This window comes from Salmo salar, chromosome ssa01 (assembly GCF_905237065.1).
Source record: "Salmo salar chromosome ssa01, Ssal_v3.1, whole genome shotgun sequence".
Taxonomy (NCBI): Eukaryota; Metazoa; Chordata; class Actinopteri; order Salmoniformes; family Salmonidae; genus Salmo; species Salmo salar.
In genome coordinates this window covers 84,481,869-84,504,373 of record NC_059442.1, presented here as the reverse complement: position 1 = coordinate 84,504,373, position 22,505 = coordinate 84,481,869, and the positions used below count along the sequence as shown (strand labels likewise).

Sequence of the window (22,505 nt, the reverse complement as noted above, 5' to 3'; positions counted from 1 at the left end):
CCTATCTAACACACAGTGACTTAGGGTTAATTTTGCACTTCCTAAGGCTTCCACTAGATGTCAACAGTCTTTAGAACCTTGTTTCAGGCTTTTGCAGTGAACAGAGAGCGAACAAGAAAGCTGGGAAGTTGGTGACTCAGAAAATGACATGAGTTCATTGGCGCGCACTCACGTAATGAGGTAGCTGTGTTCCATAACGTTTTTCAAGACATTGGAATTGTCCGGTTAGAATATTATTGAAGTTTTATGTTAAAAGGGCCCTAAAGATTGATGCTATACAACGTTTGACATGTTTCTACGAACGTAAATCTAACTTTTTTTTACTTTTCGTCGTGAAAATTTCGGTGCGCTTCCTACATTTGGAGTAGCTTACTGAACGCGCAAACAACAAGGAGGTATTTGGACATAAATTATGGACTTTATCGAACAAAACAACATTTATTGTGGACCTGGGATTCCTGGAAGTGCCTTCTGATGAAGATCATCAAAGCTAAGTGAATATTTATAATGCTATTTATGATTTTAGATGACTCCAAAATGGCGGGTATCTGTATTGCCTGATGTATTTTTCTGAGCGCCGTACTCAGATTATTGCAAAGTGTGCAATCCCCGTGAAGCTTTTTTGAAATCTGTCACAGCGGTTGCATTAAGGAGATGTTCATCTATAATTCTTTGAATAACAGTTTAATATTTTATCAACGTTTATGATGAGTATTTTTGTAAATTGTTGTGCTGATCCACCGGCAGTTTTGGAGGCAAAATATTTTCTGAACATCACGCGCCAATGTAAAACGGGGTTTTTGGATATAAATATGAACTTTATCGAACAAAACATACATGTATTGTGTAACATTGAGTCCTAGGAGTGTCATCTGATGAAGATCATCAAAGGTTAGTGCTTAATTTTAGCTGTATTTCTGGTTTTTGTGACCCCTCTCCTGCTTGGAAAATGGCTGTGTGGTTTTTCTTGCGTTGGCACTGTCCTAACATAATCTAACTTTATGCCTTCGCCGTAAAGCCTTTTTGAAATCGGACAATGTGGTTGGATTAAGGAGAGGTGTATCTTTAAAATGGTGTAAAATAGTTGTATGTTTGAGAACTTTGAATTAAGACATTTTGTTGTTTTGAATTTGCCGCCCTGATATTTCACTGGCTGTGTCCCGACTAAGTGAACAATCTGTCTGTGCCCTGAGCAAGGCACCTAACCCTAATCGCTCCTGTAAGTTGCTTTGGATAAGAGCGTCTGCTAAATGACAAATGTTCAAATAACACGCCTATTGAAAAGACAATTACAGCACCACTCAGGTGATCTGTCCAAATGAATAACACTTTAATGACTATTGGCCATGCAGCCCAAATGACAACTCAATAATTGGCAGGCTATAGCCATGATCTGTTTGTTTAAGAAATGAACTGACAAGGGAAGCTTGCTATGACCTGGACAATTATTTTTGAATGCTCCCCACCCGACAGGCTATAAAGGCCTGAGTAAATGGGAAGAATTTATATGTCCCAAGTGAAAAAAAGACTGGGAGAGATCACATGTTTTACAGCCTAAGACGCTGAAATTGTAAACACACTGTACTTTAATTTCCGTTGCTGGCTCTCTCTCACTTTGTTCTTATTATATTTACTTTTTCCCAATTAAGGCATGATAAAGGAGAAATTGATATATGAAATAAAAAATGTGTGTTACCACTTTGGGCAACATGATAGCAGGGGGTCACATGACCAAAAGTATTTGGACACCTGCTCGTCGAAAATATCATTCCAAAATCATGGGCATTAATATTGAGCTGGTCCCCTCTTTTTTTCTCACCTTTATTTAACCAGGTAGGCTAGTTGAGAACAAGTTGAGAACATGTTCTCAAATGCCATTGAAATGGCAGCAGCGGTATGACAACCAGCACATTCATGAGCATGTAATACTACTTTCCTCAGTACGAAATCCTCGACGACCCACTGTGCTGTCAGACTCAGCATGCTCATGGGACTGACATCGCTGGTCCAAATGTCAGTTGTGAAGCTAATAGCAATGACGCTATTACTGTGTAACTCCGGTAGGGCAACATCTGAAAAATAGCTCATTTGGTAGTGTGTATTGGTGCTAGACAAGTCGGCGAAAGCCAACATAACCCACGACAGAGAACGGTTGATTGTCAAGGGCAATGAATTCTATTATCTTGGAGTTAAAGGATTTCGCCTTTGAGTTGTCTCGCTGAAATTTTCTTACTCTTTCAAATGACTGCTCGACTTGTTGACTGCTCGATCCACACAGCAGACATTGTGGGCTAGCTTAGGAATGCTGCGCTGCACGTGTAGCGCTAAATTTGCCGTGGCGTCATTACGTTATGTACCTACGTTATATACAGTTTAAGTCGGAAGTTTACATACACCTTAGTCAAATGCATTAAAACTCTATTTTTCACAATTCCTGACATTTAATCCCAGTAAATATTCCCTGTCTTAGGTTAGATCACCACTTTATTTTAAGAATGTGAAATGTCAGAATAATAGTAGAGAGAATGATTTATTTCAGCTTTCATTTCTTTCATCACATTCCCAGTGGGTCAGAAGTTTACTTAAACTCAATTAGGATTTGTTAGCATTGCCTTTCAGTTGTTTAACTTGGGTGAAACGTTTCAGGTAGCCTTCCACAAGCTTCCCACAATAAGTTGGGTGAATTTTGGCCCATTCCTCCTGACAGAGCTGCTGTAACTAAGTCAGGTTTGCAGGCCTCCTTGCTCGCACACACTTTTTCAGTTCTGCCCACAAATGTTCTATAGGATTGAGGTCAGGGCTTTGTGATGGCCACTCCAATACCTTGACTTTGTTGTCCTTAAGTCATTTTGCCACAACTTTGGAAGTATGCCTGGGGTCATTGTCCATTTGGAAGACCCATTTGCGACCAAGCTTTAACTTCCTGACTGATGTCTTGAGATGTTGCTTCAATATATCCACATCATTTTCCTCTCCTCATGATGCCATCTATTTTGTGGAGTGCACCAGTCCCTCCTGCAGCAAAGCACCCCCACAACATGATGCTGCCACCCCTGTGCTTCATGGTTGGGATGGTGTTCTTTGGCTTGCAAGCCTCCCCCTTTTTCCTCCAAACATAATGATGGTCATTATGACCAAACAGTTCTATTTTTGTTTCATCAGACCAGAGGACATTTCTCCAAAAAGTGCGATCTTTGTCCCCATGTGCAGTTGCAAACCGTAGTCTGGGTTTTTAATGGCAGTTTTGGAGCAGTGGCTTCTTCCTTGCTGAGCGGCCTTTCAGGTAATGTTGGTATAGGACTCGTTTTACTGTGGATATAGATACTTTTGTACCTGTTTCCTCCAGCATCTTCACACGGTCCTTGTTCTGGGATTGATTTGCACTTTTTGCACCAAAGTATGTTCATCTCTAGGCGACAGAACGCCTCTCCTTCCTGAGCGGTATGACGGCTGCGTGGTCTCACGGTGTTTATACTTGCGTACTATTGTTTGTACAGATGCACGTGGTACCTTCAGGTGTTTGGAAATTGCTCCCAAGGATGAACCAGACTTGTGGAGGTCTACTTTTTTTCTGAGGTCTTGGCTGAGTAATTTTGATTTTCCCATGATGTCAAGCAAAGAGGCACTGAGTTTGAAGGTAGGCCTTGAAATACCTCCACAGGTGCACCTCCAATTGACTCAAATGACGTCAGGTAGCCTATCAGAAGCTTCTAAATCCATTTTCTGGAATTTTCCAAACTGTTTAACCTCTCTAGGCTAGGCGGGACGAATTCGTCCCACCTACGTAACAGCCACTGCTATCCTGTGGCGCGATTTTCAAAATCTTCAAAATCCTATTACTTCAATTTCTCAAACATATGACTATTTTACAGCCATTTAAAGATAAGACTCTCGTTAATCTAACCACACTGTCCGATTTCAAAAAGGCTTTACAACGAAAGCAAAACATTAGATTATGTCAGCAGAGTACCAAGCCAGAAATAATCAGACACCCATTTTTCAAGCCAGCATATAATGTCACCAAAACCCAGAAGACAGCTAAATGCAGCACTCACCTTTGATGATCTTCATCAGATGACAACCCTAGGACATTATGTTATACAATACATGCATGTTTTGTTCAATCAAGTTCATATTTATATCAAAAACCAGCTTTTTACATTAGCATGTGACGTTCAGAACTAGCATACCCCCGCAAACTTACGGGGAATTCGCTAACATTTTACTAAATTACTCACGATAAACGTTCACAAAAAGCATAACAATTATTTTAAGAATTATAGATACAGACCTCCTCTATGCACTCGATATGTCCGATTTTAAAATAGCTTTTTGGTGAAAGCACATTTTGCAATATTCTAAGTACATAGCCCAGGCATCATGGGCTCGCTATTTAGACACCCGGCAAGTTTAGCACTCACCATAATCATATTTACTATTATAAAAATGTCATTACCTTTTGTTGTCTTCGTCAGAATGCACACCCAGGACGTCTACTTCAATAACAAATGTTGGTTTGGTCCAAAATAATCCATCGTTATATCCGAATAGCGGCGTTTTGTTCGATGCGTTCCAGACACTATCCGAAATAGTAAAGAAGTGTCGCGCGCTTGGCGCAATTCCTGACAATAAAATTCAAAGTATTCCATTGCCGTACGTCGAAGCATGTCAACCGCTGTTTAAAATCAATTTTTACGTCATTTTTCTCGTAGAAAAGCGATAAAATTCCGACAGGGAATCTCCTTTTCGGCAAACAGAGGAAAAAAATCCCAAAGGCGGGGGCGGTCGGGGTCACGCGCATAAGCTAGTGTCTCTTGATGGGCCACTTGAGAAAGGCGATAATGTGTTTCAGCCTGGGGCTGGAATGACGACATTCTCTTTTTTCCCGGGCTCTGAGAGCCTATGGACGACGTGGGAAGTGTCACGTTAGAGCAGAGATCCTTAGTAAATGATAGAGATGGCAAAGAAGTTCCAGAAATGGTCAGACAGGCCACTTCCTGTAAAGGAATCTCTCAGGTTTTGACCTGCCATTTGAGTTCTGTTATACTCACAGACACCATTCAAACAGTTTTAGAAAATTTAGGGTGTTTTCTATCCATATGTAATAAGTATATGCATATTCTAGTTACTGAGTAGGAGTGGTAACCAGATTAAATCGGGTATGTTTTTTATCCAGCCGTGTCAATGCTGCCCCCTAGCCCTAACAGGATAAAGGCACAGTCAACTTAACATATGTAAACTTCTGCCCACTGGAATTGTGATACAGTGAATTATAAGTGAAATAATCTGTCTGTAAACAATTGTTGGAAAAATGACTTCTTTTTTTATTTGACCTTTATTTAACCAGGTAGGCTAGTTGAGAACAAGTTCTCATTTACAACTGCGACCTGGCCAAGATAAAGCAAAGCAGTGTGACTCAGACAACAACACAGAGTTACACATGGAATAACATGGAATAAACAATTAACAAGCCAATAACTTAATAAACAAGTCAATGACACAGTAGAAAAAAAGAAAGTCTATATACAGTGTGTGCAAAAGGCATGAGGTAGGCAATAAATAGGCCATAGTAGCGAAGAATTACAATTTAGCAGATTAACACTGGAGTGATAAATGAGCAGATGATGATGTGCAAGTAGAGATACTAGTGTGCAAAAGAGCATAAAAGTAAATAAAAACACTATGGGGATGAGGTAGGTAGATTGGGTGGGCTATTTGCAGATGGACTATGTACGGCTGTGTCATGCACAAAGTAGATGTCCTAACCGACTTGCCAAAACTATAGTTTCTTAACAAGTAATTTGTGGAGTGGTTGAAAAACAAGTTTTAATGACTCCAATGTAAACTTCCGACTTCAACTATAGATACACACGTCAGCTTTGACATTGGTGTTAAACTAGACATCGGGCCAATGCCGATGTTGGCATTTTTAGCTAATATCGTCCGAATCCGATATGCTTACCGATATATCGTGCATCCCTACTCCAAACACCCAGAAAAGGCTACTCTCCTTGATGTTATCCTTACAAATAATCTTGATAGGTATCAGTATGGTGTTTTCTATAATGACCTTAGTGATCACTGTTTTACAGCCTGTGTTCGTAACGGCTGCTCAGTGAAATGACCTGTCCTGACTTGTCATAGACGCTTGCAAAAAAACTTTAATGAGCAAGCCATCCTTCATGATCTGGCCTCTGTAAATTGGTATAGAATCAGCTTGATCGCCCCCTCTGTTGAAGACGCTTGGACCTTCTTTTTTATATTTTCAGTGGTATCGTTAACAAATAAGCGCCCATAAAGAAAATGAGAATTAAAAACCAGGTTCAGCCCCTGGTTCGACCGTGATCTGGCAAAGTTACTCCACCTCAAGATTTCCCTTTGGCAAATCGCTTGGCACACGCACACTCAGGCTGACTGGCTCTCATTCAGCCAAATTAGAAATAAGTGCACTCAGGCTATCCGGAAGACCAAAGTTAGTTACTTTAACTTTTCAAGGCTAGGGGGCAGTATTCGGAAGTTTGGATGACTGAGGTGCCCAACGTAAACTGCCTGTTACTCAGGCCCAGAAGCTAGGATATGCATATGCATGGTAGTATTGGATAGAACACACTCTAAAACTGTTAAAATAATGTCTGTGAGTATAACAGAACTGATTTGGCAGGCGAAACCCCAAGGACAATCCATCCAGGATTTTTTTTGTTGTTAAGGCCATTGGACTTTTCAATGCTTTTCTATGGGGAAATCTAATAATTAGGACCCAGATTGCCGTTCCTATGGCTTCCACTAGATGACAACAGTCTTTAGAAATTGTTTAATGCTTGTTTTTTGAAAAATCAAGAAGTATTTGTATTCTTTTGAAGTATCCCTCAGAGGGACTCAAGTCTTTTGGCGCGCGTGAATGAGTGCGCGCTCCTTGTTCTTTTTCTCCAGTATTGAACACAGTTTATTCCGTCTTAAATTTTATTGATTATTTACATATTAGGGCACCTGAGGTTGGATTAGAAATGGTGTTTGAACTGTATGGACGAAGTTTACAGGTAACGTTTTATATTCCTTTGTAAGCATGTTGGGCGAGTTGGAACAGGTGTATTTCTGAATCAAACGCGCCAAATAAACAGACATTTTTTGGATATAAAGAATTACTTTATCGAACAAAACAACCATTCATTGTGTAACTGGGACCCTTTGGATTGCAAAAAGATGAAGATCTTCTAAGGTAAGTGATTTATTTTATCGCTATTTCTGACTTTTGTTATGCCTCTGCTTGGTTGGAAATTGTTTGTGGGGCGCTCTGGTGAGGGTGCGCACTTGGTTATTTATCTCCGCGAATGAACATACTATTTTCCATCTTAAATTTTATTGTTTATTTACATATTAGGGTGCCTGAGGATTGATTAGGAACGTTGTTTGACATATTTGGACGAAGTATATTGGTAACGTTTGGGATTGATTTTGTATGCATTTTGAACGAGGGGAAACCGGTGGATTATTGAATGAAGCGCACCAACTAACCTGACTTTTTGGGGATATAAAGAAGGACTTTATCGAACAAAACGACCATTCATTGTGTAACTGGGACCCTTTGGATTGCAAAAAGATGAAGATCTTCAAAGATAAGTGATTTATTTTATCGCTATTTTTCAGTTTTGTGACACCTGTGCAGGTTATGAATTCATGTTAATGCATGAAGTGGGTGAGGCGCTGTCCTCAGACGATCAAATGCTATGCTTTCGCCGTAAAGCCTATTGTAAATCGGACAAAGCGATTCGATTACCAAGATTCTAAGCTAAAGAACGGTGTATAACACTTGTATTTTTATGAATGTTAAATATTACTACTTTTGTTTTTTGAATTTCTGCAATTTCACAGGATGTTGTTGAGGTGGGACGTCCCACTGATCCGAAAGAAGTTAAGGAGCAGCTCTTTCTCTGTGGGTTTAACCCCAAGAAGTTCTGGAAAATATTTAAAGACCTGCCTATGTCCCTTAATGTTGTGGTTGTTTATGACAATGAGCACGACTGAGCTCTTTAATCACCACTTCATTAAGTCAGGATTCCTATTTGCCTCTGCCATGCATCCTTGCCTGTCCAACATTTCCTCATCTCCCACCCCTTCGAATGTGACTATTCCCAATGCTCCTCCCTCTTTTCCCCCTGCCCCGCTACAAAGTTTCTCCCTGCAGGCGGTCACTGAGTCCGAGGTGCTAAAGGAGCTCCTTAAACTTGACTCCAAAAAAACATCTGGGTCAGATGGTTTAGACCCTTTCTTCTATTAGGTTGTTGCCCCTATCATCGCTAAGCCTGTTTCTCCTCTCTGGGGAGGTTCCCATTGTTCGGAAGGCAGCCACGGTGCATCCTTTATTTAAAAGGGAGAGATCAAGCTGATCCTAACTGTTATAGGCCAAATAATTTTTTGCCCTGTTTGTCAAAAGTGTTGGAAAAACTTGTCAATAATCAACTGACTGGCTTTCTTGATGTCCATAGTATTCTCTTTGGTATGCAATCTGGTTTCCACTCAGGTTATGGATGTGTCACTGCAACCTTAAAGGTCCTCAATGGCCTCCTGAGTGGCGCAGTGGTCTAAGGCACTGCATCGCAGTGCTAGCTGTGCCACTAGAGATCCTGGTTTGATTCCAGGCTCTGTTGCAGCCGGCCGTGACTGGGAGACACAAGGTGCGGCGCACATTTGGCCCAGCATCGTCCGGGTTAGGGGATGGTTTGGCCCAGCTGGAATGTCCTTGTCCCATTGTGCTCTAGCGACTCCTGTGGCGGGCTGGGCACCTCTGACACATTGGTGCAGCTGGCTTCTGGGTTAAGCAGGCATTGTGGTAAGAAGCAGTGCGGTTTAGCTGTGTCGTGTTTCGGAGGATGCACTGCTCTTGACCTTCGCCTCTCCCAAGTCTGTACGGGAGTTGCAGCGATGGGACAAGACTAACTCCTAATTGGATACCACGAAATTGGGGAGAAAAAAACAATGGTAAAAAAAATACAATTAAAACGCACAAAAATAGGTCCTCAATGATGTCACCATTGCCCTTGATGCTAAGCTAAACTGATTCTATGCCCTTGATTCTGCTGATATTTTTATTGACTTGATACGGTAGACCATTCCATTCTTGTGGGCCGAATAAGGAGCATTGGTGTCTCTGAGTGGTCTTTTACCTGGTTTTCTAACTACCTCTCTCAAAGAGAGAGTGTGTAATGTCAGAACATCTGCTGTCTCAGCCACTGCCGGTCACCAAGGGAGTACTCCAATGTTCGATCCTAGGCCCCATGCTCTTCTCAATTTACATCAACATAGCTCAAGCAGTAGGAAGCTCTCTCATCCATTTATATGCAGATGATAGTCATACTCAGCTGGTCCTTCCCCGGATTTTGTGTTTAACGCTCTACAATAAATCTTTCTTAGTGTCCCAACAAGCTTTCTCTGCCCTTAACCTTGTCTTGAACACCTCCAAAACAAAGGTCATGTGGTTTGGTAAGAAGAATGCCCCTCTCCCCACCGGTGTGATTACTACCTCTGAGGGTTTAGAGCTTGAGGTAGTCACCTCATACAAATACTTGGGAGTATGGTTAGATGGTACACTGTCCTCTCAGCACATATCGAACCTGCAGGCTAAGGTTAAATCTAGACTTGGTTTCCTCTGTCATAATCGCTCCTCTCACCACAGCTGCCAAACTAATCCTGATTCAGATGACCATCCTACCCATGCTAGATTACGGAGACGAAATCTATAGACTGGCAGGTAAGTGTGCTCTCGAGTGGCTGGATGTTCTTTACCATTCGAACATCAGATTTGCCACCAGTGCTCCTTATAGGACACATTACTGCACTCTATACTCCTCTGTAAACTGGTCATATCTGTATACCCGTTGCAAGTCCCACTGGTTGATGCTTATTTATAAAAACCCTCTAAGGCCTAACTCCCCCCTATCTGAGATATCTACTGCAGCCCTCATCCTCCATATACAACACGTTCTGCCAGTCACATTCTGATAAAGATCCCCAAAGCACACACACATCCCTGGGTTGCTCGTGTTTTAAGTTCGCTGCAGCTAGCGACTGGAACGAGCTGCAACAAACACTCAAACTAGACAGTTTTATCTCAATCTCTTTATTCAAGGACTCAATCGTGGATACTTAATGACGTGGCTGCTTCGCATGATGTATTGTTGTCTCTACCTTCTTGCCCTTTGTGCTGTTGTCTGTGCCCAATAATGTTTGTACCATGTTTTGTGCGGCTACCCTGTTGTGCTGCTGCCATGTGTTGCTACAATACCATGTTGTTGTCATGTTGTGCTGCTACCATGCTGTGTTTTCATGTGTTGCTGCCATGCTATGTTGTCGTCTTAGGTCTCTATGTAGTGTCGTGTTGTCTCTCTTGTGTTGATGTGTGTTTTGTCCAATATTTGTATTTTATTTTTAATCCCAGCCCCTGTCCCCACAGGAGGCCTTTTGCCTTCTGGTAGCCTGTCATTATAAATAATTTGTTCTTAACTGACTTGCTTATTTAAATAAAAAGAAATAAATAAAAAGATGTTAGGACATTGCTACGGGGAATTGCTTCCATTCAGCCACAAGTGCATTGTTGAGGTCGGGCAATGAGGCCTGGACCCAACAAACTTTACAGTTGGCACTATGTTTTGGGGCAGGTAGCGTTCTCCTGGCATCCGCCAAGTGCAGATTCATCGGTCGGACTGCCAGATGATGAAGTGTGATTCAGCACTCCAGAGAACGCGTTTCCACTGCGCCAGTCCAATGACGGCGAGCCTTACACCACTCCAGCAGATGAACAGTTATTGTGCTTTGCTTCCAGAGGCAGTTTGAAACATGGTAGTGAGTGTTGCAACCGAGGACAGACAATTTTCACACGCGGCGCGCTTCAGCATTCCTGTTCTGTGAGGTTTGAGTTTATTTTTATAGGGACAGTGCACATTAATCAACGTTTCAGTAAAAACGTGGCCTACTACTTCGCGGCTGAGTTGTTGTTGCTTCTAGACATTTCCACTTTACAATAAACAGCACTTACAGTTGACTGGGGTAGCTCTAGCGGGGCAGAAATTTGACTAACTGACTTGTTGGAATGGTGGCATCCTATGACAGTGTCACGTTGAAAGTCACTGAGCTCTTCCGTAAGGCCATCCTACTGCCAATGTTTGTCTATGGAGATCGCATGGCTGTGTGCTCGATTGTATACACCTGTCAGGAACGGGTGTGGCTGAAATAGCCGAATCCACACATTTGAAAGGGTTGTCCACACACCTTTTTATATATAGTGTAGGTTTATCCCGCAACTGTCTAGTCACGTCAAGCAGGGGTTATTAATATAGTTCAGGAAGTGCACAGGGTGTAGCCAAGGTGGTGACAGACACAAATCAAATGCCTCACTAGGCCTGTGCGCCAAAAGAAACCATACAGCAAGGAAGCATGCATCACACACACTTCTTGGCCATCTCTCATATTACAGAGTAGTAGTCTATCATGAGTCTTTCTCATGACAATATTCCTATTCATAAGCTTTCACAAGATTCTATGAGCAGATATTTTTGGTCATAATTCATTGAGAACAACTTCCGGCCAACATAAGCATACTATTTCTAGCATGAATTTACCATCCGAGTCTTAAAAGTAAGTCATCTTTTCACACAGCTGAGGTGACACTGACAGCCACACCGTACACCATGTTTGCGTCCCAAATGGCACCCTATTCCCTACATAGAGCACTAGCTTTGAGCAGAGCCCTATGGGCCCTGGTCAAAAGTAGTGCACAACAGTGCATTCAGAAAGTATTCAGACCCCTTCCCTTTTTCCACATTTTGTTACGTTAAAATCCTCAACAATCAACACACAATACCCCATAATCACAAAGCGAAAACAGGTTTAGAAGTTTTGCTAATTTATAAAAATGTTTAAAAAAAAGTTAGTTACATGAGTATTCACACTTTGCTATGAGACTCAAAATTATGCTAAGGTACATCCTGTTTCCAGTGATCATCCTTGAGATGTTTCTACAACCTGATTAGAATCCACCTGTGGTAAATTCAATTGATTGGACATGACTTGGAAAGGCACACACCTGTCTATATAAGTTCCCACAGTTGACAGTGCATGTCAGAGCAAAAACCAGGCCATGAGGTCAAAGGAATTGTCCGTAGAGCTCCGAGACAGGAACTCGAAGAGCAGATCCGGTGAAGAGTAACAACAAATATTAAAATTGTAGTCATTTAGCAGACGATCTTATCCAGAGCGACTTACAGTAGTGAATGCATACATTTCATACATTTTTTCTCCGTACTAGTTAATATTAGTTAATATTGCCTGCTAACATGAATTTCTTTTAACTAGGGAAAATGTGTCACTTCTCTTGCAAACAGAGTCAGGGTATATGCAGCAGTTTGGACCGCCTGGCTCGTTGCGAACTGTGAAGACTATTTCTTCCTAACAAAGACAGCCGACTTCGCCAAACGGGGGATGATTTAACAAAATCGCATTTTCGAAAAAAAGCACAATCGCTGCATGACTGTACCTAACCATAAACATCAATGCCTTTCTTAAAATCAGTACACAGAAGTATATATTTTTAAACCTGCATATTTAGCTAAAAGAAATCCAGGTTAGCAGGCAATATTAACCAGGTGAAATTGTGTCAGTTCTCTTGCGTTCCTTGCACGCAGAATCAGGGTCTATGCAACAGTTTGGGTCGCCTGGCTCGTTGCGAACTAATTTGCCAGAATTTTACGTAACTATGAAATAACATTGTAGGTTGTGCGATGTAACAGGAATATTTAGACTTATAGATGCCACCCGTTAGATAAAATACGGAACGGTTCCGTATTTCACCGAAAGAATAAGCGTGATAGTTTCCGGATTCGACCATATTAATGACCTAAGGCTTGTATTTCTGTGTGTTATTATATTATAATTAAGTCTATGATTTGATAGAGCAGTCTGACTTAGCGATGGTAGGCAGCAGCAGGCTCGTAAGCATTCATTCAAACAGCACTTTACTGCGTTTTCCCAGCAGCTCTTTGCAATGCATTGCGCTGTTTATGACTTCAAGCCTGTCAACTCCCAAGATGAGGCTGGTGTAACCGATGTGAAATGGCTAGCTAGTTAGTGGGTGCGCGCTAATAGCATTTCAAACGTCACTCGCTCTGAGACTTGGAGTAGTTGTTTCCCTTCCTCTACATGGGTAACGCTGCTTCGAGGGTGGCTGTTGTCGGTGTGTCCCTGGTTTGAGCCCAGGTAGGAGCGAGGAGAGGGACGGAAGCTATACTGTTACACTGGCAATACTAAAGTGCCTATAAGAACATCCAATAGTCAAAGGTATATGAAATACAAATCGTATAGAGAGAAATAGTCCTATAATTCCTATAATAACTACAACCTAAAACTTCTTACCTGGGAATATTGAAGACTCATGTTAAAAGGAACCACCAGCTTTCATATGTTCTCATGTTCTGAGCAAGGAACTTAAACGTTAGCTTTCTTACATGGCACATAATGCACTTTTACTTTCTTCTCCAACACTTTGTTTTTGCATTATTTAAACCAAATTGAACATGTTTCATTATTTATTTGAGGCTAAATTGATTTTATTGATGTATTATATTAAGTTAAAATAAGTGTTCATTCAGTATTGTTGTAATTGTCATTATTACAAATAAATAATAAAAATTAAAAAGAAAAAAAATCAGCCGATTCATCGGCATCGGCTTTTTTGGTCCTCCAATAATCGGTATTGTGTTGAAAAAACATAATCGGTCGCCTCTATTTGGAATCACCAAGACTCTTCCTAGAGCTGGCCGCCAGGCCAAACTGAGCAATCGGGGGAGAAGGGCCTTGGTCAAGGAGGTGACCAAGAACCCAATGGTCACTCTGTCAGAGCTCCAGAGTTCCTCTGTGGAGATGGGAGAACCTTTTAGAAGGACAAACATCTCTGCAGCACTCCACTAATCAGGCATTTATTCTAGAGTGACAAGACGGAAGCCAATCCTCAGTAAAATGTACATGACAGCCCGCTTGGAGTTATCCAAAAGGCACCTAAAGGACTCTCAGACCATGAGAAACAAGATTTTCTGGTCTGATGAATCCAAGATTGAACTCTTTGGCCTGAATGACAAGCGACCCGTCTGGAGGAAACCTGACACCATCCCTACAGTGAAGCATGGTGGTGGCAGCATCATGCTGTGGGGATGTTTTTCAGAGGTAGGGATTAGGAGACTAGTCAGGAACGAGGAACGGAGCAAAGTACAGAGAGATCCTTGATGAAAACCTGCTCCAGAGCGCTCAGTGCCTCAGACTGGGGTGAAGGTTCACCTTCCAACAGGACAATGAACCTAAGCACAAAGCCAAGACAATGCAGGAGTGGCTTCAGGACCAGTCTCTGAATGTCCTTGAGTGGTCCAGCCAGAGCCCGGACTTGAACACGATCAAACATCTCTGGAGAGACCTGAAAATAGCTGTGCAGCGGCACTCCCCATCCAACCTGACAAAGCTTGAGAGGATCTGCAGAGAAGAATGGGAGAAAATCCCCAAATACAGGTGTGCCAAGCTTGTAGTTTCATACCCTAGAAGACTCGGCTGTAATCACTGCCAACTGTGCTTCAACAAAGTACTGAGTTTAGGGTATGAATACTTATATAAATGTGATATTTCAGTTTATTTTTAATGAATTATGGGGTATTGTGTATATTGATGAGGATTATTTTTTAAATACATTTTAGAATAAGGCTGTAACGTAACAAAATGTGGAAAATGTCAAGGGGTCTGAACACTTTCCGAATGCACTGTATATAGGATAAAGTGTGCCATTTGAGATGCAGCTTACACCAACCAACCACAGCAGCTGAGGTGGCTCGATGGAACACAAAACCGATGGTGGTTTCCTGACACATCTGACTACACACTATTTCCCCATGGCTGTTGTGGTCTTTAGGACCAGCAATGTATCATCGCTGGGGAGGAGGGAAGGGAGAGAGGATAGCTCATCAGTGCCCAGCAGAGTTGTAGTTGATTTATTTCCCTCCCTTCCTATGTTGTACTAAACAGCTGTTGTTGCAGCACTGGACTACTACTGCTGGTGGATTCAGATCCACAGCCTTTATCCAAGGCTTCCTGACTTGACTAACTGCACTTCCATTCTCACTCTACCTCACCCTGCCTGCCATCTCCTTCACTAGCAGTTCTGGGGGGGGGGGCAGTGCCCCTGTGACAACAATTTTGGACCCCCTTGAAGCCCCCCTAAATGTGGAGTATGAAATAATTTTTACATAACTAATTTTTGCTATCGTTATTTTTTTTACATCCGTTATTAGACAGTGGCAACACGGAACATGGTCTTTTGCCTGCTAATGCCTGCAATGCAGTGAAGAAAACGACATGACAACAATAATGTCTAATGTAACTGGCCCCTCTAACAGTACAACTGGCCCCAGCTTGGCCCCCCAGTTTAAATGGTCTAGAACCGCCACTGCTCTCTTTCCACCTATCCTCAAAAGCCCATCTTCATGTGATCGATGAGAAAAACAGAGGCCCAAATGGTACCCTATTCCCTATCCCCAATAGGGCTCCGGTCAAGAGTAGTGCACTATATAAGGAATAGGGTGCTATTTGGGACATGGCGGTTCCTCTGAATCAATTAGTTAGATGGCAAAAAAGGCAAAATCCATATCTTAACATAAAATACTTTATTATGTAGTTATTTGTTGAGTAAAGATGTGTAGCTACGCATCAAACCTGTGTCATAATGCAAATCCAAAAAGAGCAAAGTAGCAGCAGTGCTCCCTTCCTTTAGCACAGGACTTAGCAAGGCCAATCAAAGTACAGTTACGCACCATCTACACTACTGTGCTGAAGGTTTGTTTAATTGTGCATGAAGTCTCCAGTCTTCAGACCTTGCCTTGGAGAGACTTGGCTGTAGAAGCAGGCACACAAACATTCAGTTCCCAGTCTGTGCCAAGACCCTGTGACTGAGTAGAACATCAACGGCACTTCTCAAAAGACCATAAAAAGGAACTGCAGAAATGATTAAGTACAGCAGGCCTCGTTTGAAAATCACCCTTTTAGTCATCTTAAAACTATGCCTGCTGACTAGTATGCCTGCCTAAATAACACTTGCTATAGTGGGAAATGAGTCATCCCGGCACGCAAAAGCCAAGGCTCAAGTGCCAGGCTACTTACTCTTATTTATAGTGGGACATGTCTTTCTTTAGGGATGCACTCAGGCCATCATGGCTGATTTCTTCTACACAACCACCCGAGGAATATGGCCAAAATTGTGCTTAAAATTCAACATTTCTGTTTCTGACACTCAAAGAAGATCATGGAATAAAGAGCTAAGAAGATAGAGCACTCAAAAAACAAGGTGAACAATGAAGAGGCGACTCCGGGATGCTGGCCTTCTAGGCAAGGTTCCTCTGTCCAGTGTTCTTTTGCCCATCTTAATCTTTTCTTTTTATTGGCCAGTCTGAGATATTGTCACGTCCTGACCAGTAAAGGGGCTGTTTGTTATTGTAGTTTGGTCAGGGCGTGGCAGGGGGTGTTTGTTTAGGGTGTTTCGGGGTTGTTTGGGTTATGTTCTATGTTAGTGTATTTCTATGTTATTTCTAGTTGGCCTATTTCTATGTGGTGTTTATTGGGTTAACCTTCAATTGGAGGCAGCTGCTTCTCGTTGCCTCTGATTGAAGGTCCTATTTATAGGGGTGTTTGTTCTATGGGGGATTGTGGGTAGTTATTTCCTGGTTTAGTGTTTGTTGCACCTGACGGGACTGTTTGGAGTCGTTTGTTTTGTATACGCGTTTATTTTGTTTTTCCTTCTTCAAATAAAAAAGATGAGTATACATTTTCCCGCTGCGTTTTGGTCCACTCCTTACGACAATCATGACAGATATGGCTTTTTCTTTGCAACTCTGCCTAGAAGGCCAGCATCTCGGAGTCTCCTCTTCACTGTTGACATTGAGACTGGTGTTTTGAGGGTACTATTTAAATAAACTGCCAGTTGAGGACTTGTGAGGCGTCTGTTTCTCAAACTAGACACTCTAATATACTTGTCCTCTTGCTCAGTTGTGCACCGGGGCCTCCCACTCTTCTTTCTATTCTGATTAGAGCCAGTTTGCTCTGTTCTGTGAAGGGAGTAGTACACAGCGTAGTACAAGATCTTCAGTTTCTTGGCAATTTCCTGCATGGAATAGCCTTCATTTCTCAAGAATTGACTGACGAGTTTCAGAAGAGTTATTTGTTTCTGGCAATTTTGAGCCTGTAATCGAACCCACAAATGCTGATGCTCCAGATACTCAACTCGTCTAAAGAAGGCCAGTTGTATTGCTTCTTTAATTAGAACAACAGTTTTCAGCTGTGCTAACATAATTGCAAACGGGTTTTCTAATGATCAATTAGCCTTTTAAAATTATAAATTTGGATTAGCTAACACAATGTGCCATTGGAACACAGGAGTGATGGTTGCTGATAGTGGGCCTCTGTACACCTTTGTAGATATTCCATTAAAGAAAATCTGCCGCTTCCAGCTACAATAGTAATTTACAATTTTAACAATGTCTACACTGTATTTCTGATCAATTTGTTATTTTAATAGACACTTTTTTTAGCTTTTCTTTCAAAAACAAGGACATGCTAAGTGACACCAAACTTTTGAACGGTAGAGTATATACTGTATAGAGGTCGACGGACTATGATTTTTCAACACCGATACCGATTATTTGAGGACCAAAAAAGGCCAATACCGATTAATCGGCCAATTTTTTTTTTCATGTAAATGTTTGTAATAATGACAATTACAACAATACTGAATGAACACTTATTTTAACTTAATATAATACATCAATAAAATAAATGTAGTCTCAAATAAATAATGAAATATGTTCAATTTGGTTTAAATAATGCAAAAACAAAGTGTTGGAGAAGAAAGTAAAAGTGCAATATGTGCCATGTAAAAAAGCTAACGTTTCAGTTCCTTGCTCAGAACATATGAAAGCTGGTGGTTCCTTTTAACATGAGTCTTCAATATTCCCAGGTAAGAAGTTTTAGATTGTAGTTATTATAGGACTATTTCTCTCTATACCATTTGTATTTCATATACCTTTGACTATTGGATGTTCTAATAGGTACTTTAATATTGCCAGCCTAATCTCGGGAGTTGATAGGCTTGAAGTCATAAACAGTGCAATGCTTGAAGCATTGCGAAGAGCTGCTGGCAAACGCAGTCAAGTGCTGTTTGAGTGAATGCTTACGAGCCTGCTACTGCCTACCATCGCTCAGTCAGACTGCTCCATCAAATCATAGACTTAATTATAATATAACACACAGAAATACGAGCCTTAGGTCATTAATATGGTCAAATCCGGAAACTATAATTTCGAAAACAAAACATTTATTCTTTCAGCTTGGCCATCGCTCATCCATATATTTGTATGTACATATTCTTATTCCATCCCTTTAGATTTGTGTGTATTAGGTAGTTGTTGTGGAATTGTTTGATTACTTGTTTGATATTACAGCACTGTCAGAACTAGAAGCACAAGCATTTTGCTACACTCGCATTAACATCTGCTAACCATGTGTATGTGACCAATCAAATTTGATTTGATGATTTGATCAAAAAATGTTTTGTCGTCCAGCTCTTCTTGGAAAGAGGAATCAGAAACAGCCATTGTAGCTAATTATTTAGCAATCTCAGCTGGACAGTGCACGGCAGCATGGCTTCCATGAACCTGTAAACCAGTACCTGTCAAGGGTGTGTACGGGAGGCGAAGTCAGGTGCAGGAGAGCAGAGTGTAGTTAACAGGCGCACTTTAATTCCGTTCCACAAAATACAGCACATAAAAACAATAACGTGCTAAAAACACGGAATATGGCAAAAGTAAAGCACCCGACAATAATCCACATCACAAACAAAGAATTACACACAAAGACATGGAGGGGAACAGAGGACTAAATACATGCAGTAATTATGAAATGAAAACCAGGTGTGTAAAGGAACAAGACAAAACCAATGGAATATGAGAAATGGAGCGGCGATGGCTAGAAAGCCGGTGATGTCGATCGCCGAACGCCGCCCGAACAAGGAGAGGAGCCGACTTCGGTGGAAGTCGTGACAGTACCGCCCCTGTTTTGAAAAGCCAGCCTTCGAGGGTCTGAACAAGGAAATAGAGCTCCCGTCAGGCTGTAAGCTTTACAAAGCCAGGGAAAATTTGTCAACCTAAATATCCTGCAATGTCCTGGCAGATAGCAACATCGTAGAGACAAGTCCAACGGCTCTAATTGAACAATGACAACCATATCTACTTGCTGCTAGCGTGACTGCGCAAACCCAAAGGACACAATAATTGCTACAAAACATGACTCCATTTATTTTTTAGATCAGACAGCAGGCTCAAATCAACCAATGATATCATTGGTTGAGCTCTCCCAGCGCAATTTTTTTTAAATAAAATACAGCTATAGTGAATAATTATGTCTGAAATATCAAATCAAATTTATTTATATAGCCCTTCTTACATCAGCTGATATCTCAAAGTGCTGTACAGAAACTCAGCCTAAAACCCCAAACAGCAAGCAATGCAGGTGTAGAAGCACGGTGGCTAGGAAAAACTCCCTAGAAAGGCCAAAACCTAGGAAGAAACCTAGAGAGGAACCAGGCTATGAGGGGTGGCCAGTCCTCTTCTGGCTGTGCGGGGTGGAGATTATAACAGCACATGGCCAAGATGTTCAAATGTTCATAAATGACCAGCAAGGTCAAATAATAATAATAATCATAGTAGTTGTCGAAGGTGCAACAAGTCAGTAACACAAGAGTAAGTGTCAGTTGGCTTTTTCATAGCCGATCTTTGAGAGTATCTCTACCGCTCCTGCTGTCTCTAGAGAGTTGAAAACAGCAGGTCTGGGACAGGTAGCACGCCCGGTGAACAGGTCAGGGTTCCAGCAGGTCTGGGACAGCAGGTCTGGGACAGGTAGCACGTCCGGTGAACAGGTCAGGGTTCCAGCAGGTCTGGGACAGGTAGCATGTCCGGTGAACAGGTCAGGGTTCCATAGCCGCAGGCAGAACAGTAACCATAAATACCCTCTCATCACTCATAATTATGTATCGAGACTGGAAAAACACCCCAAATAATGTCGAACGGTGACGTTTCCCTTTAACTGCCAGCCTGGTCTGGCCTGGCCAGTCCAGGGTAAGTCCTACAAGTAAACAACACTCTCCCCCCAATACTCCTACACTGAGTATCACTTTGCAGGGAGGAGAGGCTAGGAGATGCCAGTCTAATTGTCCAAATGTATCCTCCAGACAACTGCCACGGACTCCTAGCTTCACCTCACAGAGTGATGCAGAAATAGGCCTAACTTACAGTAAATGTCATACAGCCTAGTATTAGTGTGAGAAATGTATTGTGAAACGTACTTATGTTTGACAACTTCTGGTTGTTTAGCAATCTGATAATAAAGACTGAGTCGAATACTGAAATTGAATACAGCGTCCCTGGATCATCATACTTCTACGAACACCTTTGAGTAGCTAAGATGCTACAGTACTTGGATGAAATATTAATTTATTCCCTTTTTTTGGAAACCACAATTTCTGTGAGGACACTGATAATTACACCTTTTAATTTTTTTTTTAGCTTCCTCACTTAGAAAGTGAGAATCTCAGCTATGCTCTTTGTAAATAAGAGGAAATGCCATTATGGGTCATTTGCCCACTGGTCATGTACTGTGTAATATGGTCACGTTTAGACTGCAGAAGACAACAGCTTCTTAATATCTGTATTAGGAAGGAAACCACTGGATTGCTATTGGATTCTGTACTAAACTGCATAGACTGTGGGCCTAGCTTGCTTGCTGGCTGCCATGGAGTTCAGTCAGTCATCCACTGTATGAAGTTGTCGTGTGGAGCACAATTTCCACTCCCACTGGGGTTTTAACTGCTTTTGATTCGATTTACACTTGTCCAACTAAGTCACAGCTCAGACTGTAGTTAATTACATTCAAAACTGTTAAGAACACTTATACTGTGTGAAAAACAGTGGGCTATTTTTACAACAGTATGCCCAGTGTCTGATAGTAAAATGCAAACGTACAGTATGCATAGGCTATATTTAGAGCCAAACGTGAAGAAGATTGAACTAACAGATTTGTCTGTCATTAGCAGATCATATGGTGAAGGAATGCTTTATTACTCTGTCATACACTGGGGTTGCCCTTACCAGTCAAATAGCCTACACTATAACGGCATCACTTCCATTCATTCTCATAAAAAAACATCTACTGGCACAAAGTTGAGTAGGAAACCATGTGGATCCATGCAATTAAATGTTGGCATTTACACAAGGCTACAATACAAATACTGCTGAAGTTATCAATAATTGTTTAGAGAACACTTGAGTTGATGACAATTAACAACTGTTTTTCAATTGTTTGTTACAAAGGATCTTTGATTGAAATAATGTGGCATAAGAATAGCGTATACATCAACAGGGGGACATATACATGGCTCCGGGGGACAGGCCCAGAGCATATTCTCAAGGGGAAAAGGGCGTCACTGCCCTACGGCCCAAGTGAAAGAGAACTTCAACAAAATGTAATATACACATTGTAGCTACAACTCTAGCGTTCTAAAAGCATTACGTTGCCAACCGATATAGCGACGAAAAGAAACAAAGTAACCACAGCCGTAACTTCTCACATAAAATGACAATTGACTGGAATCGCCGCGGGCTGGCACAATATAGCACTCACTACACAGACAGCGAGCAACAGGTAACCAACCCTACGCAAGCGTATTGTATGGACTGTTCACTTACCCGAACCAGGTTGCTGACAGCCGCCTGCACCGCAGCCACGGGTGCGGTGAGATCCGGGATAGCTTTCCCGTCCACCTCACCTTCTTCGTGCATTATCACCAGATGGGATATCTGCTGAGCCACCGGCTCTAGGATACTTTCTATCGTCTTTGTGTGAAAAACCGGCATGATGAAAACTTAAGTCCGCTCTCCTATCCAAGAGAAAAAAGGCAGACCCGTTCTGTGTTTCAAAACTTCCCTCTCTTGTTTGCGCCTTTATGAAGTCTACAGTTGGTTACTCCAACACTTTCCTTCCCTAGAACAATTTCACTCTATAGGAACACGAACTACTCCCCTTGCAACCATCAACGTGAGAATCCCAACCGCACCTCGCAAAAAGTAATTGCAACCTTTACCATAATGAACGTAATGTCCACCCTCCGACCAATAAGATAAATAGCATAATGTCACCGCCTACGCGATTGGCACAAGTGGATGCCAATCTTTCCCGATATGCTCCGCCTATTCCACACATTCGCGTTTGCTCGAGTTCTACCAAAATTACGTAATACATTATCATGCCCTAAAAAGGGAAATGTGCGTCTTCTGTTGAGAGGAGCAAATTCCAACCAGTAAAGACATAGACCGTGTACATTCTAGTGACAAAATGCTGGCAGAGGGGACTGAAATATAGTCTAGTTGCTTTGGGATGTA

At 41.7% G+C, this 22,505-nt stretch overlaps 1 protein-coding gene across 2 annotated transcripts in view; it reads right to left on the bottom strand.

Annotated features, from left to right (window-relative positions):
• The window catches only part of LOC106611807 (vinculin), a 73,336-nt gene extending 51,128 nt beyond the window's left edge, over positions 1–22,208 (bottom strand). For both annotated transcript variants that reach the window (XM_014212396.2, XM_014212402.2), the window contains exon 1: positions 21,813–22,208. In XM_014212396.2, coding sequence (XP_014067871.1) covers positions 21,813–21,980 — 168 coding nt within the window. In that variant the 5' untranslated portion in view covers positions 21,981–22,208. The remainder of the gene's footprint in view (positions 1–21,812) is intronic.
• Between the last annotated feature and the right edge of the window lie 297 nt (positions 22,209–22,505).